General features: G+C 49.8%; 1 protein-coding gene across 1 annotated transcript in view; it reads left to right on the forward strand.

Annotated features, from left to right (window-relative positions):
• The window catches only part of SDAD1 (SDA1 domain containing 1), a 551,728-nt gene that overhangs the window by 418,684 nt on the left and 105,538 nt on the right, over positions 1-27,506 (forward strand). Inside the window, exon 16 of the mRNA XM_069626295.1 lies at positions 15,549-15,625. Within this exon, the coding sequence (XP_069482396.1) occupies positions 15,549-15,625 (77 nt within the window). The remainder of the gene's footprint in view (positions 1-15,548; positions 15,626-27,506) is intronic.

Genomic DNA, 27,506 nt, shown 5'->3' on the forward strand with positions numbered 1-27,506 from the left:
ACAAAGGATAAGATTGCCTTCGATAATATCTTGAAAAAGGTTTTGGGGACCCCCACTGGAAGAGCCTGAAAGTAGTATAAAAGCTTTGGGAGGGTGGTCATCTTGACCGATTGGATTCTGCCCCACCACGATATCTTCAGGGGGTTCCATCTTTCCATATCTTTGCGGATGTTTGCGAGTAGGTGCGGATAGTTCTTCCCATAAAGCAGCCCTACCCTTCCCGTCAGTAATTCCCAGGTATTTGATACCTTCTTCTGCAATTCTAATGTCCAATGCTTTAGCCTCCTTCCCTATTTCTTCCCGGTCTCCCGCCAGTATTAATATTTCTGATTTGCTCCTGTTTATTTTTAGACCGGAAATGGCCCCAAAGTCCTCCAGCGCCCTCACCACACCCGCCATAGTTTTCCCTGGTTCTTCCAGTGCTATTAGCATGTCATCTGCGTATGCTATCGTCTTATGTTGTGATCCTGCCATGTCTATCCCTTTGATGTGTGTGGCTTCTCTAATGTTCAATATCAGGGGTTCTAAAAATATTGCGTATAGAAGTGGGGATAGCGGGCAGCCTTGTTTCGTTCCTCTTGTTATTAGTACCTTTTCTGTCACTTCCCCATTGATAGCCACACTACTGCTCGGGGAGTTGTAGTTCGTTTTTATTCTAGCAATAAATTGCTCCCCAAATCCCATATATGCCAAGGTTTTAAATAGCATGGACCATTCTACCCAGTCGAAGGCTTTCTCGGCGTCCACCGCTAGTAGAATTGCCGGGGTGTGTGTAATACTGATTTTTCTCCACTAGATGGATGATCCTTCTAATATTGTCATGGGTTTGTCTTCCCGGGATGAAGCCTGACTGGTCTGGGTTGATCAATTTTGGAAGAAGTGGGGAAAGTCTTGCTGCCAGGAACTTGGTGTAAATTTTTGCATCTATATTAATTAGGGAAATTGTTCTATTCGATGTGGGGAGAGTCGGGTCTTTTCCTGATTTATGAAAAACTAGAACTTTTGCTTCGTTCATCGTGGGTGTGACGTTACCGCTATCTTTAAATGAGTTTAGGAGCTTTGTTAAAACTGGGGTCAGTATGTCCTCATATTTTTTATAGAATTGGGCCGTGAATCCATTGGGGCCTGGAGCTTTATTTTTCGGGAGAGCTTTTATTGCCTTTCTAACTTCTTCTTCTACTTTAGGATCTTCTAGAGCCTGCCTATCTTCTTCAGATATTTGTGGGATGTGGGGGGATTCAAGATATCTATCCTGTGCTTCTTCATCTGGGTGGTCAGTGGAATAGAGTTTTTGGTAATATTTCCTAAAGGCCTCCCCTATGTCTTTTGAGCTCGTCAGCTGCTCCCCTGTCGTGTCTGATACTCTTAATTGTTTCATTTTGTTTCGCCCGGAGTTGTCTTGCTAATAACCTATCTGCTTTATTTGCTTTCACGTAATACCTTTGTCTTAGATATAGTAGGTTTCTTTCTGCTCCCTTTGTGCGAAGCATCTCTAATTGGCCCTGTGTGTGTTTTAGCATCTTCTTTAGTGCTCTGGTGGGGTGGGACGTAATTTTCTCTTGCAGATCTGTTATCGTCTTTTCCAGTTCCTTTTCCCACATATATCTTTGTTTATCCTTCGTAATCTTCAGCGCTATGATCTTCCCCCGAATTACCGCCTTAAAAGCCTCCCATACTGTACTCATGGAGACTTCCCCCGTTGCATTGAGTGCAAAGTATTCAACTATCATTTCCCTTATGGATTCCCCCGTGACCAGGTCTTGTATTATGTCCCCTGGTAACCTCCACCTCCATAGCCCATTTTTTTCCCCGGCAAATTCAATTCGAGCCACAGGGGTGCATGATCGGACAAGGCAATTGCTCCCAGTTCCAGCCCATGTATCTTGCCCAATACCCCCTCTGATGCCAAAAAGTAGTCTATTCTGGACAGGCAGTTGTGAACATGTGAGAAATACCTATACCCCCTTTGATCCCCTTTCCGTTCCCTCCACACATCGTGTAGGGTTGGTTGGTCCATCTGTAGTTTTAGGCGTTTTGATGGTGCCCCTTGGCCATGTACACTCCCTGTGCTTCTATGGAGTTGTGGGTTCCACGCCATATTAAGATCACCCCCCAGTAGCACTTCCCCCTTTGCGAAAGCTTCCAGTTTTCCCAGGGCATCACGGAGGAAGCCATCTTGGCCCAAGTTCGGCGCATATACTGACGCCAAAGTTATGCGTTGGCCTTCTATCACTACATTTGCATACACAAACCTCCCTTCTTTATCTGTGGTTGTTTCCTCCAGTTTGGCATCCTATCCTTCTCTTATTGCCATTAGTACCCCCGCTCTTTTTTCTGTGGCGTTTGCTTGAGCCCATATTTTGTATCCCCTTATGTTTGCTTTGTGTCTGTCCTTAAGTCTGATATGGGTTTCCTGTAGCAGTAAGAGTTCTGCTCCTTCCCTTTTAAGGTATTTCTCCAATGTTGACCTTTGTGGGGTGATTCATGCCCCTGATGTTAAAAGTTACAATGTGCAATGTCCTCATTGTGTATCAATCAGGCCTCTGTATCTTGGCTCCCCTTTCTTTGCTGCTGCGACTATTTGCCTGCCCCCATCCCTCGTGCCCCAACCCTTGAACTCCCCCCTCTCACCCCAACCAACAACCATAAACCAAACATTGTGCCCCCGAGTAGGGCGAGGGTTCCTATTGTTGCTTGAGCATTGCGCCCTAAGCTCCCTGCCCCCCTTACTCTTGGGGAATAACTTTGCAGGGGATCCTAAATCCCATATTGCCAACAGTTCTTAGGGATCCAAGCCGGCGTGTCCCGCCCGGGCCGCCTACTCAGTCTTCTCAGTAGCAATTCCATCTCTTTCTCCCCCCCTCAAAGGGGGGCCATGTCGTAACGCTTCCCCTTGTGTGTGAGCAACTTCTTCTATTCATGCCTCACAGGAGCTTCCCGTGGCCTTCCCCTCCCGATGTTGGCCTTTTTTGCTTAATGGTTTCCCAGTCCTTGGGTTTACTTGATTGTTCTCCCCTTGATTTTGCTTGACCCAATTCCTCTTCCTCCTCCTGGAGGCCCAATATGTTGAGGTCTTTTTCCCATGTGGTCGCTCTTCTGTTTCCCTTCCCACGTGAAGGTCAGCCCAAACGGGAAGGTCCACTTGTTTCGAATCTGTTTCCCCACCAGTGCCTAGACCAGTGGTGCCATCGCTCTTCTTTTTTGCAAAGTTACCAGTGCCAGATCTTGATACAACTGTATTTCTTGTCCATTCATTCTAATTTGTTCCATTTCTCTGGCTCTTCTCAAGATCTGCTCTTTCTGAGGGTATGAGGAGAGAGCAACCAGGACATCCCTTGGTCTCTCTCCTGGTGCTCCTGATCTTTTCGGACCCACCCTATGGACCCGGTCCACCCCAATCATGTCCGTCTCAGCAGCCTCTAGAATGTCCCTAAATACTTCCTTCACCGCTGTCTTTAGGTCTTTGTCCAAGACTGATTCCGCCATGTTTTTGATGCGTATGTTGGACCTTCTGGAACGGTTCTCCAGGTCTTCGCATTGTATTTCCAGGTTATGGGTGAGTCTCTCCAGGCGTTCCTGCGTTTTGCTGACTTGCTGCATTTCTTCTACGATGCCTTGTACCGTTCTCTCCAAGATATCTGTTCTCGCCTCCATTTTAGCTACATCGGTTTTAAGATCTTGTACCACCTGTTTCAGGTCCTCTTTCATTGTCATAAACTGCTCCTGTACTGTAGACATACATTTTTCCTGCAGATCAAGGAACCATGCGTGCATGTCCTCTCTAGAGGGGGGTTGCTGTTGGAGGGCCGATGTCGTTCCCACTCCGTGTTAGTCCTCCTGGGGGTTCCCTTTAGCCTGCGAGTTGGGGTCCGTTGACCACATCTGTAAGATGTTTGCGTCTTGTTTTTGTGTCTGTGGGGTCTGCTGGCTACTATTGCCTTTCCCTTTGGCCCTAGACATGTTCTCTATATTTTCCTGGGGAATGTGCAGGAGCCCTTCTTACGTCGGTTCTGAGGGTGGGCTTCCTGCTTGGAAAGTGGATTCCGTCTCTCCTGGATATGTCCCACTTCTAGATTTCTTGCTGGGGTCTTTCCCCGTGGTCCTTTTAGACGCTCCTTACTCCTTATGTGGGGAAGTTCCCCCAGGGCCTTTCCTTTCCTTTTGGCTCCCCCTCATTCCTCTAGGTGGCTTCCTCCTTTTTAGAGGGGGCTAAGTTGAGTATTTCTTCACCCTCCAGGGGTCGTTGTCCCTCTGCCCTCTCTTCCTGTGCAGTCTCTGCCCCCCCGTCCCCCTCTTGATGGAGTCCTGCAGCGCCGCTGTGGTGCGTGCTGGGGGGGGGGGAGGGCGGAGAAAGGGAGGCTAGAGGCTCTCTTCTCTCTGTTCCGCTCCCAGCGTTCTCCCAAGAGGCCTACGCTGGGTGCTAGGTGGCGCCGTTACTCCAGTAGCTATGTACCCTCCTCTATCTTTTCGTGGGCGGGGGGGGCGCCTCACCTCAATGCCCGCTCGGGTCCTCTTCCTCCCGGGTCCTCTGCGGGCCTCTCCCCGTGTCCTCAGGCTCAGTCGCGCTGGGGGCGCCTCACCTCGTTGTCCGTTCTGGTCTTCTTCCTCCCGAGTCCTCCGCGGGCCTCTCCCCGAGTCCACAGGCTCGTTCGCGCTGCTCGCTGATGGGGAGGGCGGGGTCTCCACTCCTCTGATGCCGCCGCCGCGCCACTCCGTACCCCTGCGGTGCGGTACGATCTCCTCGAGGGGGAGGCAGAAGCATGAAAGTCCGCACAGATCCCCCCCAGCCTACTGTCCTGAGCTACCAGCCTCTTCAGGGGTGGCGGCGATCTCTGTCCGGCGATCCCTGCATGCACTGCTACGTTGTTGGCGGGGGCCTCGGTCACGCTCCGGTAGGGGATGGTGGGGGAACGATGTACTTCGCTTTCCCCGTGAGTCGAGGGCTCAAATATTTCTCCGGGGGCCCCAGGGGGGTCTGGAAGGCGATTTGTCTTCTCAAGACGTCCGTATTGCTGATTTAAATACATTTATCCGGCGGCCCGGGCGGAGCACGGTTCAAACGCGTCGCAGTACGCCGGCGGCCATCTTGGATCTCTGAGAATTGGAGATTTTGACACAGGACGGTGGACTCTTTAGTTTACAAGGACATTCTGACAGAGCCCTTTAGTCGTTTAGTTGAGGCAAGGAAACCCCTCATAGAAGTAGAGAAATGTAGGTGTTGTCTTTATTTTCTTGACTAACAAACGTCTATAGCAATCACCATGCCACCTGTGTGTCAGTCTCATCTTTCTGTACCCTTGCACCCAGCTTTCTGCGTAATCTATTTCTTTTTCTGAGCTGTTTCTTTTTTGTCCACTTTGTTCCAAAGTGTGCCTTGCAATTCCATTAATTCATCAGGCATACGGTATCCTTCACTCAACGCCCGCCAGACCATCCTCCTTCCAGCACTCTTTAGCTTCCAGATCATCTCCTTTTAGAGGAGGTTTGTTGGCTTCTGACAAAGGGGGCCATCGAACTGCACTGTGCTCAGAATGAGGCAGAGGCTAGTATTCAGATTACTTTCTGGTTCCAAAGGAAGACAGGGGCTTGCATTCCATCCTGGATTTGAATCTGTACCTACAAAATGAAAAATTGAAGGTGGGGGACTCTGGACCAGATCCTCTTAGCTCGAACGACAGGACTAGTTGGTTTCACTGAATTTTCCAGATGGTTACATCTATGTGCCAATTCAAATCAAGCACAGGAAGTACCTGAGATTCATTGTGGGCCATTGCCACCACCGATTCAAAGTCCTACCGTTCGTTCTGTCTTGGACACAGACGGTCTTCACCAAGCTACTGACTGAAGTTGCAGCTCATCATAGGAGCGCATGCATTCGTGTGTTTTCCCTACCTGGATGACTGTCTTGTCTGAGCTTGCTCCACAGAGGAGGAGTCTGCAAATCTGTTCCATATGTACAGCCTGTTGCTGCACTGCTTGTGCATCTCCATGAATTTCGGTCCCAGTCTCTTTTGATTTTAAGGTGTGGCCTTGGACACTTGCCTGGGCAGAACATTTCCCACTGAGGATCGAGTGGTGACCATTTTCTGGATGGTGCAAGTCCTCCAATCCAAGTTCTTGCATCTAGCTTCCTGTGCTTGTTGGGTCTCCTGGCCTCCTGCGTTCTGGTGGTTCTGGAGGCTCTTCAGTGACTCATCCATTGCCAGTGGCTCAGTTTCAGGAGAACATGTGGGACATTTTTCAGGTCTGAGTTTCTTGAGACCTTGCATGGTGGCCTCTGCGAGACAACCTGTTGAATGGGGTGTTCCTTCTGCAACCTTTGTCTGAGCTAACAGTGGTCAATGCATCCTTAAAAAGGTTGAGGCACTCACCTGTTTGATGTGACAGTAAGCAGACTGTGGTCTCTCTTGGAATCTTGGGAGTGCATCAACTTGCTGGAATTTAGGGTGAACAGGCTGGCCTTTGTTGCCTTCCACCCCTCTGCGAAGGGCGAGTGTGTACTTGTTATGACTGGCACCACCGTACACATGCACTATCTCAAAAGCCAGGTGTTGTGGAGTCCTTACCTCTGTGCAAAGAAGCAATGCGACTGTAGTTCTGGGTTTTAGAGAAGAAGGTATCTCTGGCTGCAGCTCATCTTGGAGAATGCTATAGTGGATGTCTTGAGCAGACAAACTTGGGCCTTCCACGAGGGGGGATGCTCTGCCAGGAAGTTCTCGAGGAGGTCTCTCCCTCCCCCCACCCCCAAGTGGACTAAGTCTTTGCTTCCAGTGTGAACAGAAAGGGAGAGTTCTGTTCCAGAGAATGTCCTTGGTAGGGAGTTCTTAGTGACGCACTGATGGCCTACTAAAAGTTCAACTTCCACTATGCATTCCCTCCGATAACTGCCACTCCGCTAGTTCTCAGGAGACTATGCCTGTTCGGGTCCATGTTGATTTTGATTGCTCCGGTCTGGGCTTGGGGAAAGTGTTGCCTGGAGCTGCTGGAAATGCCCATCATCCCTCCCTCCCCGCCAGCTGAAGAGTGCATCTGCTCTCCCAGTCAGTTGGGCGGGTCCTCAACCTGGACCTGACCAGCCTGAACCTTCAGGATTGTCTGCTGAGATAAAGAGTGGGACTTCTTGGATTGTGTCCTGGATGTGCTTCTCTCAACTTGGAGGCCTAATAAGCATATTTATGCCTGCAAATAGCTTACATTCTCGGCTTGATGCCTGGAGATTGATATGGAGCCTTTCATCTGTCCCATAGCCTCAGTTTTGGATTGTTTTGCTTTCATTGGCCCATATGTGCCTGCTGATCAGCAATGTAAAGGGTTTTCAAATGGATCCCTGAGCATGGCTCACAATTCCCCGTTATGCAACTTTTGTGGGGATTGCATTATCGACCGTGCCAGTTTGTGGTTCCAGCGTGGGATTTGAATTTAGTGTTGATATTCCATATGGGTGCCGTTTGAGCCCTTGAATTCATGTTCTCCTAGATTCCTAACCTTTAAGATGATTATCCTGGTTGGTGTCAGTTCCACGAGACTAGTGAGTGAACTCCAGGCGTTATTCCTCCTGAAGGTTGTCTCAGACTTCCATCTCTCTGAAAAGATCCATCTTCCAGTGTTTTTTTTCTGCACCTCATTCATTAAAGGCAGAGGCGCAGTTCCATCAGCTGAACCCCGGTGGTGGGTTCTGTTACTTTATCTCTCGGACAAGGGATGTCAGGAAATTTTATCTACTTTTTGTGGGTGCCTGTGCTGGCAGGGCTGTGACCAAACACTGTGTCTTGGTGGATTATTCTCTAAAACTCATAATGCTATGGTATGGCTAGGTAAGACGCGCCTGAAGGTCTCTTGGCTCCTTCTACCAGAGGACTCGCTGCCACGGTATGACATCCTTTCATCCCCTGCAATTGCAACGCCAGGCATTTCAACGTCCATCTTGTACTGAAAATGTTCATTGAATTTTTTAGGGTTGATGGGGCAGATAAGGGGTAGGGAATAGGTAAGTATAGGGAGGGCGGGCTGGGGGTAACCCCCCACTGCCCATAAAACAAAAGAAATTTGATGAACATTTTCATTAGAATGTACACGTTCTAAAGCCTGGCGTTACAATTGTAGGTGATGAAAGAACATGGAACCTCTGCCACCACTGCCCTACAGAGGGGCTTCACTGTCTATGGCATTTGCTAAGCAGCTAAATGGTCTGCTCTGTACTTGTTTGCTAAATATTATTGTTTGGATTCCAGTTCAGGGGCAGGCCCTAGCATCAACAGAGCAGTCTTCCAACAGAGCAGTCTTCCAGAGTTTTCTTGTTTCTCCAGCATGGGGTCTGGCATGGATTCACATGCTCATGAATATTCCCCGTCGTCAGGCTGGGAATCCTCGGTAAAGAAAAAACCAGTATCAGTTTCGTTTCTGATCTGTCTTTCGTAGTAGTAACCAATCACTGGTCTCTGCGTCATACTGACCACAGCCAATGACTGCCCTCTACCTAAGCACCGCCTCTGGCAGCCATCTTCAGATTTTTACCGCACGTTCATGTGTTGGGATCCTCGTGCTATTGCTCTCGAGCGTTAGTGCTATTTTTTCACGTTTTCTGCTCAAAAACTTTGTTTTTTCGGTCAAAAGAGCCTCAAGCTCCACCGACTCTCCATCCGATCAACGGGGACCCGTGTCGGATTCGTCTGCGCCCCTCAAGGGTGAAGATTTCGTCGAGCTACGCTTTTGGAGGACTCCAGAAGCTTCTCAGGCCCGGACATGGCCCAGGAGAAGGGAAGCTCGACGCCCGGAAAGCTGTTCAGGGTCTGCCCTGGATGCCAGCTGCAGAACGTCTTTAAGGAGGACAAACACTCCTTTTGTCTCTACTGCTTACATGAGGACAAGACGCACGTGGAGAAGGACTGTGCGTTTTGCGGCAATATGTCGGAGCGGACCATGAAGGACCGCCATCAACGTCTCGCCAACTGGCTGGAAGGGAAGAGCCCGTCAGGCGAGAAGAAGAGGAAGAAATCCGAGCGGTCTTCTAAGACCTTTGAGGACGCCCCGGCGACGGGGGTCCAACACAAGGCCAAGCACCGCGAGTATTCTGGCACCGGGAGCGCCGAACGGTCGGGCTCTACGGGCGCCAGGCAGGGCGCACCCTCCCCGGCACCTTCAGCCACGAGCCAACGCTCTGGGTCGGGTAAGAGGAAGGGCGAGCACCCGGCAGAGCTCCTGGAGAGGCCCCGGTCGAGCTCGAAGGCCCCATCGGAGGGGGAGCGAGGCAGTGTCCCCCCCTCAAGGATAAGGCGGTGAGCGCACCTAAGGTGGTGAAGGCCTTAATCCATCCGGCCAAGCCCTCTAACGATACTGTTGCGGCGGCCCTGGCTCAGCCTGTGGAGGCTACACCAGTGGTGGCGACCTCGGGGCTCAGAGTCTCCCTGCCACCTCGGAGGGAGTCCTCTTTTGTGCCCATCGATAGGACCCCCGTGAAATCCCCGGCGGGGGAAGAAAAAGGGGGGGCAGGGCGTCGTCGTAGATTCGGCTTCAACCTCGGAGGAAGAGCTGATCGAGGTCTTAAGCCACGGCCTTGGCGTGGAAGAAGACCGGCCCGTCGGGATGGATCCCGACGCAGGTGATGACGACATCGTCGAGGGTGCCGACGGGGCCCCTGATCGCCCGTCGGATTCCCCTCTGCCAGCGCCGCAAGACAACTCGGCGGCCATTTTGTTGGCTATACAGTCCTTATGCTCAGAGATAAGGACGAGACTACCGTTGCCGACGGAGGAACCTCTCCTGTCGGGGGATCCTGAACCGGGACCTTCTGGTGTTCCCCGCCCAAGAAAAGAAGGATTCACCCTCCACTTCCTTTTCAGCCGTCGCGCACCGTCCAGCCCTCCTCCCCGTCCACCCGAGGGGATGATACGGGGACTGACACGGCAGCGACGGGTACGGACGACGAGGTATACGACGAGGATCTACCGTCGTCACCTCCCACCAGGGCTTCTCCGCCCGACGAGATTGGTTCGTTCCACTCCATGATCGCCAGGGCATCCGAGCTTTTCCAACTCTGCCCTGAGGAGAAGAAAAAGGAAGGATTCCTTTATCAACGGCGTGAGGCCAAGAGGAAGACGGTCCTCGCGGTGCCTCTACTGGACGACATTTGGGATGAGGGCCTCGCCCTCTTCAAGAACCCTTCCACTACGCCAGCTAGAAGAGAGCGGTACGAGAAGAAGTACCGGGTCCCGGACGCGGCCCCCCTGTGCCTCCGGGCGCAGCCTACCCCGGACTCCGTCGTCTCCGCGGCAGCCAGGAAGAAAGCGGGAGGGGGGGTGCGGCCTCCACATCGACTTCCCCACCGGACGGCGAGGGAAAGAAATTGGACTCTATGGGACGCAGGGTCATCTCGTCTGCAGCGACGACGATTAAAGCGGCCAACGCCTTGGCTATCGTGGCCCGCTACGACAGGGAGCTATGGTACAAACTGGCTCCCCTGCTGGACTTCCTACCAGACGACAAGAGGGCGGATGCCCTGGAGATCCTACAGGAAGGTGAGGTGGCGTCGGACCACGCCATCACTATTGCAACGGACATCGCCGACACTGGGTTTCGCCAGTTGGGCAACGGCGTGTGCCTTAGGCGGCGTGGATGGCTCAAGGCTACGGACTTCCGTCAAGACCTACAGACCAGAGTCCTGGACATGCCGTTCGATGGGAACAACCTGTTTGGGAAAACAGTGGACGATTCCCTTCAGGCCATTAAAGCGGACACCGAGACGGCCCGGGCCCTTGGGGTTCTGCAGCAACGACGGACACCCTTTCGGAGCAGCGGAGGCAAGGGCGCCTCCAAAGGTTCCGGCGGCGGTTTCTCCACCTACCGTCAAGCGGCCCGCTTGTCGTCTCAGGAGGCCTACAGAGGACGAGGCAAGTCTGGCGGACCCCGCCGTCGTCGCCAAGGAGGTCAAGGCGGCAAAGCCTCGTCAAAACAGGATTGAACCGACCGTGGGGTCGGGCCCCCACCGATGCACCCCGGTGGGAGGCCGGCTGGCGAGCTTCGTCAGCGTGTGGGAGTCCATCTCCACCGACCGTTGGGTGCTGGCGCCTTAGCCCGGGGCCACGTGCTCGAGTTTCAAAGAAGGTGCCCGCACGTCCCCCCCGTGGCCAGGAAAGAGCTTCACGTCCCTCAGCTTCTCCTGGAGGTAAGGGCGATGCTCAGGAAGGGCGCCATCGAACTCGTCCCAAAGAGGCTTCGGGGCTCCGGAGTTTACTCGAGATACTTCCTCGTGAAGAAGACGGGAGGATGGCGCCCCATCCTAGACCTGCGACGTCTGAACAAATTCATCAAGGCGCAGAAGTTCCGGATGGTCACCCTCCAGCACGTCCTGGGTCAGCTGGAGGAAGGAGACTTCCTGTCGTCGTTGGATTTGGAGGATGCCTACTTCCATATCCCCATCCTAAAGGGGCACCGGAAATTCCTCAGGTTTGTGGTCCAAGGGCGTCACTACCAGTTCAAAGCCCTCCCCTTCGGACTACGGTCGGCACCCAGGGTATTCACCAAGTGCCTTGCACCGGTGGCGGCGCAGCTGCGCCGCGAGGGGATCCACGTCTACCCCTACCTGGACGACTGGCTCATCCGAGCCAAGACGAGGGAGCTCGCCGTGGAGCACACGGCAAGGACCGTCCAACTTCTCACGGACCTGGGATTCTCCGTGAACTACGCCAAGTCCCACCTTGTACCCGCGCAAAACGCACTGTTTCTGGGAGCGAAGCTCGACACAGTGTCCCTTCTGGCCTCCCCGTCGGAGGAAAGGACCAGGTCCATCCTGGGCAAGGTACAGCGGATGTTGGCTTCCGACGCGGCCAAGGTGAGGTCCATCAAGTCCCTCCTCGGAATGATGTCTTCTTGCATCTACCTCATTCCCATGTGCAGGCTCCGGATGCGCCCGTTGCAGGAGTTCCTGGACGCGCGCTGGATCCAAACGACGGGCGGCTTCGAGGAGAGGATCACACTCTACGAGAGTTTCCGCCGAGCGGTCCGGTGGTGGGGCACCCGCGCGCATCTGACGGCGGGCATGGACTTCCAGACCCCAGACCACCAGGAGACAGTGACCACGGATGCCTCCCTGGAAGGGTGGGGAGCGCACACCGAAAATCTGCACGCGAGAGGCCTTTGGCTCCCGACGGAGAAGTCCCTCCATATCAACGTCCTGGAGCTCCGTGCAGTGTTCTGGGCCCTCAGGTCCTTCCTTCCATCCCTCAAGGGCAAGGTGGTGAGGATCTTCACCGACAACACCACCACCATGTTTTACATCAGGAAACAGGGCGGAACCAGGTCCCCAGCACTGTCCAAGGAGGCGCAGGACCTGTGGCATTGGGCCGTCGCCCAAAGGATGTTTCTGGTGCCGTTTCATCTGGCAGGGATAAAAAACACCATCGCCGACTCACTCAGCAGGGAGCTGCACTCGTGCCACGAGTGGGGAACTACGGCAGGATCTAGTGGATCGCCTCTTCCGACGGTGGGGCACACCCCAGATCGACCTGTTCGCGACGGCGACGAACTCCAAGTGCCGGAGGTTCGCCAGCAGGTTTCCCCAGGCGAGGAGCATGGGCGATGCTTTCTCGTTCCCCTGGGAGGGCCTGTTCCTCTACGCGTTCCCTCCTTTGCCACTGCTAATCCGGCTCGTCAACCAGCTCAAGAGGTCACGGTGCAGGATGATCCTCGTCGCACCTGCGTGGCCGAGGCAGATATGGTTCCCGGACCTTCTGGACTTGTCAGCGTCCCCGCCAATCAAGCTGCCGGTGGACGCGGATCTACTCTCCAGGGAAGGAGGCGCCATCCTCCACCACGACCCGAAATCGCTGAACTTGCAGGCCTGGCTCCTGCAGCGCTAGAGTTTGGAGGGTACGACATACCGGCCGACTGCAGAGAGGTTCTTGCAAAGGCCAGGACGTCCTCGACTCTTAAATGCTACGGACACAAATGGAAGAGGTTCTCTGTCTGGTGCCACGCACAGAAGATTAACCCTCTACGGATTACGGCTCCTCAGGTACTGCCGTACCTGCTGACGCTGGTCTGGCACACGCGTCCATCAAGATTCATCTTGCTGCGATCTCCCGATACACCAGAACCACGGGGCGGACGTCCTTGTGGTCTCATCGTCTGGTGAAAGAGTTCATGAAGGGACTGTTCAGATCGTTCCAGCCGGTGAAGGCTCCGGCCCCGGCGTGGGAGCTCAACGTGGTGCTGACCAAGCTCATGGGACCTCCGTTCGAGCCTCTGCACTCGGCCCCGTTGAAGTTTCTGTCGTGGAAAACAGCGTTTCTTGTGGCCATCACCTCCGCACGACGGGTGGGAGAGATCCAGGCCCTTTCCTGCAAGGCCCCGTACTTGACTTTTCACGACACGAGGGTAGTGCTCAGGACGCACCCCTCCTTCATGCCCAAGGTGCCGTCGGACTTCCATCTCAACGAACCCTTGGTGTTGCCTGTGTTCTTCCCGTCGCCTTCGTCGCCGGCTGAGAGTACTTTGCACTCGCTGGATGTGGCTAGAGCGCTGAAGTTCTACGTGGACCGCACGAAGTGTTTTCGGAAGACGTCACAACTCTTTTTGTGAACTTTGGACCTGTCAATCAGGGGAAGGCTCTCTCGACGGCTTCCATTTCCAGATGGCTCTCCGGCTGTATCATGTACTGTCATCGGTTGGCAAACCGACCGCTGCCTGGCCGTCCGAGAGCCCATTCCACCAGAGCGATCGCAGCTACCACGGCGTTCCTTTCTGGTGTGCCCCTGCTGGACATATGTAGGGCTGCTACGTGGAGGTCGACGCACACCTTCACGAAATTCTACTGCGTCGATCGGGATTCCAGGGAGGAGTCCAGGGTCGGCCAAGCAGTGCTGCGCAACCTGTTCACCTAAGGTGAGCCTGGTGAGGAGGTAAGATGCTTAATGTTGAGTTTGATGTGATGCTTAATGTTGAGCCTTTGCCACCTCCCGTGGTTGTGCATGTGTGTACTGCTATGTATTCTTTATTCATGAGCATGTGAATCCATGCCAGACCCCATGCTGGAGAAGGAACAAGTTACTTACCTGTAACTGTTGTTCTCCAGCATGGGTCTGGCATGGATTCACATGCGAACCCTCCCGCCTACCCCTCTGCGGCTCTTCACTTGGTCATACTGCCACTTCACGTGCTTCCAAATCTGAAGATGGCTGCCAGAGGCGGTGCTTAGGTAGAGGGCAGTCATTGGCTGTGGTCAGTATGACGCAGAGACCAGTGATTGGTTACTACTACGAAAGACAGATCAGAAACGAAACTGATACTGGTTTTTTCTTTACCGAGGATTCCCAGCCTGACGACGGGGAATATTCATGAGCATGTGAATCCATGCCAGACCCATGCTGGAGAACAACAGTTACAGGTAAGTAACTTGTTCCTTATGTGGTGTCCTCTTGCTCTCTTCCCGTTAGAAGAGCATATTTCTTACCTCTTTGTAATGTTCTTCCTGATGGATGTTCGTCCCACAGATTACTCAGCGGTCTCCAAACCTGCCACTCTTCACAAATAGCTAGTGTACACCTTCACAGGGTTCGAAATTGCCAGGAGATGGAAGCCATTTAGCTCCTTGTTATAGCCAAAGGGAGCCTTGTTAGCTTGAAGTCAACAGCTATCAGGAGCTACTTTTAACTCCTGGAGCAAGTGGTGCCATACAAACCAAGCTATGTGATGTTAACTATGTATGTTTGGGGAGTTATATAAAGAACACATTTATGGGATGTTTAGAGCATTTTGGAGCACATGAAATGGACAAAAGTTAGTTTGCATCTTGCGCAAAGTTAGATTTGCTGCACAGTGTGTACTAGCTCCTGGTTCTGCAGAAGTAGCTCCTGCCCATTGGTTATGCCGGATAACCAGGAGCTGCTTTTTGCTCCTGGACAACAAATCTCAATTTCAATCCCTGTCTTCATATGTTCTATGGTCCCTTAGTAAGAGATTCCTAGGGGCAAAGGGCGGAACAGAGGTCATGGGGCACAGCACCTCTATATACTGGCCCTAACATCCTTTCCGGCATGGGGAAAATTGGACATCGAGCAGAGCCAACACAGACCCACACTGTGCACGCCGGTGGCAGAAATGTTTCAAAAGATCAGCTGCACTAGAGATGATACAATGTCATAGGAGAGGAGTCTTTTGGAGGAACATCCATCAGAAACAACATTACAGAGAAGTGAGTCATTTTGTCTTTTTTAGCCATTCCTCCTATTTCTACATGATTCGCTGATGAGCGTAGGCAACCTGTGGATTTCCAGATGATTTGGTGCACAATTCTAATCGGCATAATCAATCGAACATCTAAAGTGCTGCAGGTTGTCCATGAATACTTCATGCTGTCTGCGTGTTTTGTTTTCAATATTTATTATTGTATTTATTTTATATACCTGCAACATTTTACTGTGGCACACTCAGCACTTTGGTCATCACATGTGATGAACGGGTAACTTCTCTTGTCTGCTTGTTGACTTTTGCTCGTGCAACAACAGTACCTGCACAGCTTCTTATATACCTGTTATGAACTATTTGTTTCACAGATGTAATGATGTCTGCAAGAACCTTAATACATCTTTTTCGCTCATTGGATCCTCAGATGTTGCAAAAGAAATTTAGGGTAAGAACGAAGTTATGTTCCTCGTCAGTCAGGCACTATTGTTCACCGATGCCACATAAATGCCTGCTGGTTCCTACTGCCCTGTCTGTCTATTTTGTCTTTTCTGTTTGTCATGTTCTACAGTTCATTACTGTATCGTCGCACCTCTTTCCGGATTTTCTTTTAAACTTCCTTTTGTGAGATTTCTTTTTGTCTCCCCTACCACTATGGTGTTTTTTAGAGAGACGATCCTGTAAGTGGACTTCCAAGGTTCCTACTATATGTGGCCAAACTCTCATGGGAAAATGTGACTAAGCATTAAGGCCTCAGCTCGTAGGAGGGGTAGCAACTGGTAATAGGGTACAGATCTCTTACAAGGAATTTCAAGTAAAAGATTGCCCACATTCTAAACTGAGAACAATGTTATTTAACAAGAAAAATGTGCATTTAGTTGAGAGCAACTATCTGGTAAATCTTCACACAAATGAATACCTAAACAACAAAGCACTTTAAACACAACACAGTAGTACTACCCAACAAATCTCAGATAGTTTGTGAGGCAAAACGGTGGCTAGAACCTGTGCAACCATTACAAGCGTGTGACACACTTTTAAAATATGCAAAGTAGCTACATTGTCACTGTTTCTTAAGAGTGTTTTAGGGTAACACAAAATGACCCTTACAGGGCTTAACCAGGCATAGCCACCTATCTGTGGAGTCAAAGGGACTTTACACAAGTTTCCCTTTCCAGGGATAACCACCTAAGATGAGTCGCAGGGTGAGTGAGGGAAGCTCTTACACCCAATGGACATTTCCATGGTCATAAGGGAAAAGATGAAGGGGCATGCAAGAAAACACCAAGTACCACCCAAGAGAAGGGCTAGTGAACCCAGTTGAGGGAGAAAGTTTGGTGGGAAGGAGGCCCTGGGGGGTCACGTGCAGAGGTTAGTTTTCAGGCCAGGGTTGGGTCCAGCCAGCGTTGGTTTCTTTGTCCACTTCTTGCATCATGGTTCTGATAGATGACTTAAGCAGAACGTCTGCATTCCTAGCGGTGGAAGAACTTGGTTCTGTGGCAGTGAATGAGCCTTAACAATGCACCTTGTGGTGAGCAGTCTCTGGATGATCCAGAAAGGTTCTGGATGGAGCAAGGAGAAGACCAAGGACTTCAGCTCTAGTGGGGTTAACTCAGCCTGGAGGCTACGAGTAGTAGTAGTATAGCCACAAAGAATATGTCTGTTAATGATGTTACACAGCACAGTGAGCAGCAGGTACAGCAGCTTAATTTCCAGCTTCAGGAGGGGCCAGCTCCCAGGGTGTGCAAAGCTTCTGGATTTGAGCAGATCTGCATGTTCCTACAAGAGTGTCAAAAGAAGAGTGGTACCAAGAACCAGGTGCGTCCACTGGTTTAAGGGAGACACCTGCTATAGATTTTCCCTGGTTGAGAGAGGTTTACAGGAGTTGACTTGGCCAACCCAGCATCCTTTAAAGGTCATTTCTTCGGATAAGCGTTCCCGTGGTCCACTATCGAATGGCACCAAAACCTCCACCAATATAAAATGATGGGCTGGTAATTGCCCCATTACACCTATCTGGGAGTATGCACCATTAAAACACTGTGAGCTTATCCATTCCTGGATAATCAACTATGACTGTCCAATATGTAACCCTAGGTGCTAGTGTTGGGTCGACTCGGCTCCACCACTAGCTATGTGATTTGCGACATGGGGCCGTAGGGGAGAATACCTTGGGGAAGGTGGCAGGGAATTGTCAAATAGAGAGTACAAGCCCTTTAAGAAAGGACTGGATAAGTGTTAACATAGATCCCACAGGCCTGTCTCCGGTGGGCCTATGGTATGACGGGCAGCATTCCAAGATCAATCGAAACAGCAACAATCTGTAGCCGATTTCCTGAGGAAATAATGTGCATTAAGTGTATGATTTTGTAAATTGAAGAACTACAATGCTGGCGATTCATTTATAATTTTAAGGCAATAAATCACATCTTGTACCATGTAACAGTTCTGTATTTGTACTTATGATCATTTACTGGTTTGTAGCTGTCCAAGCACATGGTCTGTGATGCCAGCAACCACTGGCAAGTTGAGGCACACAGCATTTTACAGGTATTGGATGGAAGGTGGTATCCAAAATGGCTACTGATTATGCCTATCACTCAGTCACTAAGCTAAGACATTTTAGTACAACCGAAAATGGGCAGAACCCTTAAAATTATAGCATTCGTGTTTCAACCACAAATGGGGGGAACCTTTTATTTTTCAATGGATTTTGTTTTTATTAGATTTAATTTCATTAAATGTGCGTGTTTCAAGATGCTGCTTTTGTTTTGCTGCTTAAGATAACAAGAAGACTTACGTTCCTTGTGCACTGTGGCACACCATGCAAAATCAAGAGTAAAGGTATTGTTGAGGATGAGTGAAAATGGTAAAGATTAGTCAATACATACAATCTGTATGAGAAAGAAAGCTTTGAATAAGTATTTGAACAAAGAAACCTTACTATATACAATGGCAGGGGGCAAACTTGTAAGCAGAAAGGGGTGTGAATTCAGCAAGCTTGGTAAGTTGATGGGGGTTGTATGTGATATAGTCGCTGGAAATAACATTGAGGGTGACTCGATATTTTTCTTAAAGACACTAAACACCCTCCCCAACCTATTTTAGGACTGGTGCAATTATATAAACAAACTCCAGTCCTAGAATATTTGGGGAAAGTGTTGGTTAGTGCCTTAAAAAAATATATCGAGTCAACCTCAATGTTATTTTCAGCGATTAGATCACTGGATACCGTTGACTGGTGGTTTTGCATAAGCAGTGAATAGCTGGGTAAGCAGACCAGGCTGTTTGGAAATACGTTCCCTTTGCTGCGTTTTAGCCTCACTGTTAGGCAAGATTTGGTGCAGTAACCTTTGGGTGCTCTACAACAACCTTGGTCTCCTGGCAATTGGAACCCATCCTTTGGTATAAGTCTGTACTACACAGTTTGGTAGTGTGGCTGAGCAGCCAGGCTTATCTCAGGAGGGGTCAATGTGAGCAGTAGGGTGGTTACACAGATTCACTGTGACAAGTATCCAAATAAACACTTACACTCAAGGTTTCTTGATTAAACAATTATTAATTTAACAGCCAGTTTAAATAAGCCTTCTTCAGAAGGGGCAACATAATAGTTGCACACAATTACACACACTTGGTTTCTCCAAATCAGCAAGTACCCATTTGGAATAGCACACAGATACTGCACCGTCAGGTGACTGAAATAGCTAGGACACTGGACATTAATATATCACTAGTACATTTAGAGCAATACTGAGATGTGTGTCAAAGGAAAGGGTTACTAGAATAAAACAAGGATCACACAATTATTCGGAAGCAGGTAAGTACTTTTGAACCCTCCCACCAAGCAAAGTTAGTTAACCCTTACCTGGAAGGAAGGTAAAACACACAATCAGAGGGAAGAGTCATTCAGGGAGCCAGTCCAGCCAATGTCAATTGGGCAAAGGTCTAGGTGAGCTGAAGCACTTGTTGCAGGTAAGTCAAAGTCTTGAAAAATGTTTTAGAAGTCTTTGTGGAAAAGTAGAATCAATGTAGGGCCACAAGCTGGGAATCTTGTGAGGAGTATAAATTGCAAGCAACTCTACAGAAGCAACTCAGACCAGTCTCAACTGAGAACAAGTAAGGCTACACAACAAGAAGTAAGTCCCCTTAGTTTTACAGTACCTTTGGTTAGAAGAAATGGTTCCAGCTGGTTTCTGTTCCTGTGCAGCTCTGCAGATCCCGTTGTTCCTGAGCCTCAGTCGTGGGGACAAGAGGGAGGACTTCTGAGGACTCCTGCATGGCAATGGGACGGTCAGCAGCAGCAATGGACAAACTTTAATTCAGCGGTACTTCGCAGTTTCAGCTCCTTGCATCTCAGCAAATAGCACCACCGCGGTTCTCGGCTACCACTTTAGACTTTCCTTGCATCTGGGGTCCAGCACTCAGTTGAGGTGGCTTGGGCAGGCCTCCTTCCTGGGAGTCCGGAGGATCTTCCTGGAGCTTGGGTCCGACTTAAAAGTGATGCACGGAGGATCCAAGATGGCCGCCGGGGTGAGGAGTCGCATCTAAACAGCGCTCCGCCCGGGCCGCCAAAATAAAGCACGAATTGAAGCAGTGACGGCCCGTTTCTCCCCTGCAAGCTCCGACGAGCGAGGCCCAAGGCGTAGAACGGAGACGCCGCGACCAGGGAGAGGAGAGGCGCCGGGGAACCAGGGCGGACCGCTGGAGAAGAGAAGCGGGGGCTGCCCTGAAACACGGCTAGAAGCGAAAAAGGTGAGCCAACCCGGGGGGGGAGGCAAACAAGAGCGCCCACCAGCGCATACAAGGACAGATACTTGCCCTAAGACGCAGCACGCACCCATCAGAGCGGCAAAGGGTGCACCCATACCACCAAGTATACACCACGCTACCCGCCCCAGGAACGAGGAAAAGCGATAAAGGGGCCTCATCCCCCATAAGCTAGAGGGGGAAAGCGCAGAAGGGAATCCAGAAAAGGAGACCCGAGCGGCCGTAAGCGTTTTGACACGACGAGACGACGGGGGAAGGAGTGGAAGGATAGACTTTACGCTTAGCGAAGGCAAGAAACCCCCACTCACAAAACTATAACGGCCGAACCGAAGGTCTACCGGAGGGCTGCACGAGGGCGCAGAAGCCCCACAGACATTCTAACTGAACACCCCACCATGTCAAGAGCAAAAGGGAAGGGTAACCCATCCCAACAGACACCTCAGTCGACGAAACAAGGTGCGGATATACTACAAATGTGGTCAGCTGAGGGCCCAGCGCAAACGCGAGGGAGAACCCAGCGAGGCGGAAACACTCTCCCAGAATCAACAACCACTGACTAGGGAAGACATGCAAACCTGGTTTTTGGACTTGCAAGAAAAGTTCATGACTATGGTCCAAGAACAATTTACAACCATGAAGAACGAAATGAAACAAACGGTACAAGACATGAGAATAGATATAAACAACCTAGAAGAGAGAACTGACATGGTGGAAAAAACGGTGCAAAGCCTTGAAGAAGACACGAGACAAACAAGCGAAACACAAGAACATTTAGTGACACTCACTCACAACTTGGAGATACAATGTGAGATCTGGAGAACCGCTCCAGGCGCTCTAACATTCGAATCAAGAACATGGCGGAATCAGTCCTAGGCAAAGATCTGAAAGAGGCGGTGAAGGAGGTGTTTAGAGACATTCTGGGGAAGCAAGGAACTGAAGATATCGGAGTCGACAGAGTCCACAGGGTGGGTCCAAAAAGATAGGGGCCCCAGGGGAAAGGCCACGCGATGTCTTGGTGGCTCTCTTCTTACCCACAGAAAGAACAAATCCTAAGAAGGGCCAGGGAAATGGAACATATAAAAATGAATGGGCAAGACATCCAACTGTATCAGGACTTGGCGCTGGTAACCCTCCAAAAAAGAAGAGCAATGGCCCCAGTGGTGAGAGGGTTGATAGAAAAGCAAATCCGCTACAAATGGACCTTCCCCTTCGGGCTACTATTCACGTGGGAAGGAAAGCAGAGAAGGGTGACCACGCTGGAAGAAGGCCTCAGCACTATGGGACTACAAGATGAAGAGATGGAACGGGCAGAGGCCACAAGCAGAAGAGAAAGAACGAGAAAACCAATGGGCTGGGAAACCAGCAAACAGAAGAAGGCTAATACAGGGAGGGAGACCCGGAGACAAACACCGTGAGGATCTCAGGAAAAACATACACATGGGGGACAGACATGGGAACGCAGATACTGAGACTCAGTCGGGGGAGGGTATGGGAACGGAGCTGAACGAACAAAGCACGGAAGGCGGCCGGGTCGAGACCCGACGGGTTGGAACTCGGTAAAAACAAATGGTTCAATGGGGTTTAGGAATCCCCATAACATACCCCTCGACGGTATGGAGGGCAGGGAGTGAAGGGCACAACGCCCTAGCATCAATAGGAACCCTCGCCCTACTCGGGGGACAGTTTGTTTGGTTTAAAGTTAAATGTTGGGGGAGAGGGGAGGATCAAGGGAGGGGAAAGGGTCGGAGGAATCAAAGAATAGAAACGGACACAGAAGGGGACTTGAGGCAATGGCACAGAAACATAATAGAATGGGGATGATACGCATATTGACCTACAATATTAGGGGCATGAATCACCCAACAAAAAGAGCGAAACTGGAGAAACAGTTCAAAAGGGAGAAGGCAGATCTACTGCTTCTCCTAGAAACCCATATTAGAACAAGGGATATGCAGAAAACAAGGATAAGAGGATTCAAAATATGGGCACAGGCAACGACAGCGGAAAAAAAAGCAGGGGTGCTAATTGCAGCAAAGGAAGGGAAGGACTTTAAACTGCTGGATATCACCTTGGATAAAGAAGGACGATGCGCCTTCGCCAATGTAGATTTGGAGGGATCTCGCATTACACTAGCCTCAATATACGCACCCAATCAGGGACAGGATGGCTTTCTTAGAGACGTCCTGTCAAAACTGGAAGTCTTTGCAAAGGGGGAAGTGATCATGGGAGGGGACTTTAATTTGGCGTGGAACCCACAATTAGATAGGAGCACCGGGAATGCACAGGGCCAGGGGGCGCCATCAAAGCGTCTGAGACAACAAATGGACCACATGGTCCTGAATGATGTTTGGAGGGAACTGAAGGGCGAACAGAGGGGATACACATACTTCTCACATGTTCACAATACCATGCCTGGGATCGACTATTTCTGGGTTTCAGTGGGATTATTGGGAAAGATACAAGGGCTAGATAAAGGTGCAATAGCCCTCTCGGACCATGCCCCACTATGGTTAGACATTACCTTCACAGGGAGAAAGAATGGGATCTGGAGGTGGAAGCTACCACAGGAGCTACTCCAGGACCCAACTACCGGAGAATCCATAAGGGAAATGATAGAGGAATACTTTATACAAAATGACACTGGGGAGGTAGCAATGAGCGCCGTATGGGACGCATTCAAAGCAGTGTTACGGGGAGGATGATAGCGCCGAAAATCACGAGAGATGAACAAAAGTTGCAGTGGGAAAAGGAATTGGAAAAAACTATTGAAGACATCCAAGAGAAGATACTGACACACCCCACTAAAGCTCTGAAAAAATCATTGAAACACACACAGGGCCAACTAGAGATGTTACGCACAAAGGGCGCAGAAAAGAATTTACTGTATCTGAAACAGAGATATTACATTAGAGCGAACAAATCAGATAAACTTCTGGCGAGACAACTCAGGACAAAACAGAAAGAAACAACGATCAAGGCCATATGTGATTCGAAGGGGGACATCCAAACGCGCACACACGACATGGGGGAAGCACTGAGGCAATACTACCAAAATCTCTACTCCACTGAACACCCTAATACAAGCGCCCAAGATGCATATTTAGAGGCCCTGCAGATCCCGAAAATATCAGAAGAGGACAAACAGTCATTGGAGACCCCCATTAGGGAAGAGGAAGTCAGTGAAGCAATAAAGGGACTCCCAAGTAACAAAGCTCCAGGCCCAGATGGGTTTACTGCTCCATTTTATAAAAAATACTCAGACATACTGACCCCGATCCTAACCAGGCTCTTAAACTCATTTAAAGATAGCGGCAATGTGACCCCCACAATGGACGAAGCGAAAGTTCTGGTTTTTCATAAACCAGGTAAAGACCCAACTAACCCTGCATCATACAGACCAATTTCCCTGATTAATCTAGACGCGAAAACCTATACGAAAATTCTGTCAACAAGGCTGTCCCCGCTACTCCCAAAACTTATCAGTGAGGACCAATCGGGCTTCATTCCCGGCAGGCAAACGCATGACAACACAAGGAGGCTTGCCCATATAGTAGAAAAAATAGGCATATCCCACACCCCAGCGGTACTACTGTCGGTAGACGCCGAAAAAGCTTTCGATCTGGTGGAATGGTCTGTTATTCAAAGTCCTGAAATGCATGGGGTTCGGGGATCAGTATATTGCGAGCATTAGAGCGAACTATTACTCTCCATCCAGTAGAAAATCCATTAATGGCGAGGTTACAGACAAGGTAATAATCTCAAGAGGAACGAAACAGGGTTGCCCCCTCTCACCACTGCTGTACGCCATATTTTTGCAGCCTCTCTTAATAAAAATACGGGAGGCAGTACACATTAAAGGGATAGACATGGCCGGACAGCAACATAAAGTAATAGCGTACGCGGATGACATGCTAATAACCCTAGAGGACCCCGAATCCACTCTATCTGCCGCGGTGAGAGAATTAGAAAACTACGGGACCATCTCAGGCCTAAAAATCAATAGGAAAAAATCAGAGATACTAATCCTAGCAGGGGACAGAGCAAACATAGAAAGGGAAGCAAAGATACAGGACCTTAAGATAGTAGAAAAAGGTATAAAATATCTGGGAATAAGAGTACCCCTAAAAATTGAGCAATTCTATGGGGAAAACTACCCGCCGCTAATCACAAACATTCGAAGCGAATTAGGCAGATGGAATCTACTACAGATATCCTGGTGGGGCAGAATACAATCAGTCAAGATGACTATCCTCCCAAAGGTGCTATACTACTTCCAGGCTCTCCCGGTGGGGGTCCCCAACACATTCTTTAAAACCCTAACAAAATTGGTATCATCCTTTGTATGGAAAGGGAAATCACCCAGGATAGCTACGATGGTACTCACGGCCCCAACCAGAGAAGGGGGGGATGGCACTCCCCCATTTTAAAAAATTCTATCAGGCGGCACAGCTTAAAGTCCTGAGGGAATGGGTGGGGGAGAATCCGCAGCAGATATGGGTCAAACATGACAGAGCAGTAGCGAGAACCCCACTGGTGGAGCTTCTTTGGAAACAGAGGCAGCACAGACATGAGAACCTAGGCATTAGCGAAATAATGAGGACCACATTAAAAGCATGGGATAACCAAACACGAAAAGGTATAATGACCACAGCGCTGGGACCCTTCACACCCATCTGTAGAAATCTGCAATTCCCACCGGGGATGGAACAAGGGGCCTATGACAGCTGGGAGGAGGCGGGCATAACCAAAATTGGCGAGATGTTTACAGGCAAGGAAATTAGATCACTAGAATCCTGCTTTAGTCTCAAATATCCCCAAAGGTGATAGATACAGATATGAGCAGCTAAAACACTGGCTAAACTCCCCGACAATCACAGAGGCAGCAACTAGGGATCTTACAGGATTTGAGACATACATCATCATCCAACACAGGGGAGAAAAAGTGGGTATCTACTCTATACAAATACATAAACACACAAGGGGAAGATATCAAATGGTCGTATAGAATAAAGTGGGGCAGAACACTAGGGGAGGAACCAACGAATAGGCAGTGGGAGGACCTATGGAAGCAGATCCCCAAGATGACCCGATCGGCACAAACCAGGGAGATGTGGGTCAAAATTATGACACAATGGCACTACACCCCAGAGAGGCTCCATTCAATGTACCCAAACACCCCAAATCAATGCTGGAGAGGATGTGACGAAGTGGGAACATGGAGACACATATGGTGGGACTGTAAAGGCATCAAACCCTTTTGGGAAGAAGTAAGAAGTGAAATGGGAAAAGTTTTCCCAGATGTAGGGTCGCTTGGGGAGGGAGTGTGGCTCTGCGGACTCAGAGATGATACAGCAAGGCTATACAGTAAATCACAATGGAGAAGCTTCATGGGACTTCTAATAGCGGCATGGACCACTATAGCACAACATTGGAAGAATAAGAATACCCCACTGACCTATACCTGGCTACAGAAGGTATGGACCCACGTAACAATGGAAAAAATCACCCACAAAATCCAAGGAACAGGAGACAAATTCGGAAAAGAATGGGAAAGGACCCTGCAATATCTCCAGTCGGACTTCATGGAACAGTGGTGTCCCCACAATATCAAAGTTTCAGACATTTTTAACGCATAAGAGGAACTGGGACAATTTGATATCATCCGACCTGAGGGGAGGGAGGGGGGAGAGGGAAGGGAATGTTATAATGTTCAATTGCTTTTTCTTCTGTCTTATTTATGTACAAACTAATAAACACAAGTTATAAAAAAAAAAAAAAGTGATGCACTCAATTTGGTGTTCCTCTCCCTGGCACTTCGGTTCCAGCAGCAGTGGAAGTACAGCCAGCTTCGAGAGGATGTCCAGACGAGTTCACTTTGGAGTTAATTGGTCCTACCAACTCAAGGGGGGAAGTGGTCCTTGCAGGGCTTCTCTAGTCGAGGCGAATTCGGAGCTTCAGCACAGCAGCAGGGCTTCACCGGGCAAACCAACAGTCCAGTAGTTGCAGCAGGCGTCTACTCAAAGTTCTTCTTCGGATTCCTTTGTCCAGTGGTCGACTCTGTCTTCCAAGCCAAAAAGCCATGCCTTTTATGCAGGTTTCTCCCATTCATTCCAGCCTAGCTGTCAATCACCCAGCAGGGTGGCTGTCCTTGCTGGACAGCCAGCTGCCCAATCACCTTTGGGTGCATTCCTGTAACCAAGGGGATTAAGCACAGGAGTTTCGGGCACCTCCCTCACTTCCTGCGCCTGCCAGACACTCTGGAGCCAGAGGCGGGCTTCACTCGTGAATCCCGCCAAAGACCAAACAAACAAAGGGACCAAACCTGGTTTGGCGCGCAGAGTAAATCTCAAGAAGGACCTTTGCAGCCAGGAATGGCGAAAAAAGACCACCGGGCCATTTCGACAAAATGGGCACCCATGGGTGCCTTAATGCAGCTGCGAATGCAGCCCGCTGTAAAAACACAGAACGGTAGTTAAAAGTAAAGCATTGCTACCAGCCATTAATTGTAGAAAGGTTAACATAAACATGTTACACGAGAAACTAGACAAAGGGGATACTAAGTCACCCCTCCAGCACCCTATTGTAAGATGGTGTGTGCTGGGTCTAGAAAGTTTACAAATGTAAGTAGTCAGTGTCACTTCACTGCTCTTGGAAACAGTAGTTAATCCAAGAGATGGTATTTAAACCTTTGGGAAATCTAAGACTTCCCTATGCCACTGCACTGAAGGTGCTGTGTGCCACAATGTAAAAAGATGATGCCCATGGAGTTTGTCAGACTCCAAAACTGTTAGGTAAGATTTGCACAGAACTGGTAAATCTTCCTTTCCTGGTTCAACCCCAGAACTTTTTGCTTTACTAGTGGGATATTTTTCCTTAATACCTCAGTGAGTGGGAACCTTTTTCCACACTCACATAATCTTCAACTCTTTTTATGTGTGTCATAGACTCTACATAGTGTCTTTTTAAAGTTATCATCTTTAACAACTTATTGGCTATAAGTGCCTGTTGTTGCCTGTTTTAACTTTATTGTGCTAACCTTGAGTGAACTGCAGTTCCCAAGGGTACAACGGATCTTTGGATCCCTTTTACATTTTGTAAAGTGAAACCAGCACACCCCACCTTATGTGGAGTGCTGGGGAGATGCAATGTATTCCCTTTCACACTCAAATTGTAACAATTCTGTTAGTGACAAGATTACCTTCAATGGCTGGTGGCAGTGATATCTTGTATTAATTTGGTGCACCTTTACCGTGGGCTGTGTTCACAGCTGCAGTAAAGGGACCGAAGGGTGTCAATTTTTACCAAAATGGCCCTTGTCTTCTTTTTTCACCATTTTTGTGTTTTTTGTTTTTTCTTGTTCTTTCCCCTGACATCCAGGGCGGGAAATTCCTTTGTGTGATTTTTGACTTCAGTGGGAGTCCCCTGCACTCCCCGCCCAGGATCCAGTCTGTCTGTGAGAGCAGGAAGTGAGGGAGGAGTCCAAAGCTCCGCAGCCCTTTGTCTTACGCCTTGCTTGAATGGGGACAAATCCCAGTGAGGAACTGGCTGTCCTGATTTGACAA

This window comes from Ambystoma mexicanum, chromosome 6p, assembly GCF_040938575.1.
Source record: "Ambystoma mexicanum isolate Mex_15411 chromosome 6p, UKY_AmexF1_1, whole genome shotgun sequence".
Taxonomy (NCBI): Eukaryota; Metazoa; Chordata; class Amphibia; order Caudata; family Ambystomatidae; genus Ambystoma; species Ambystoma mexicanum.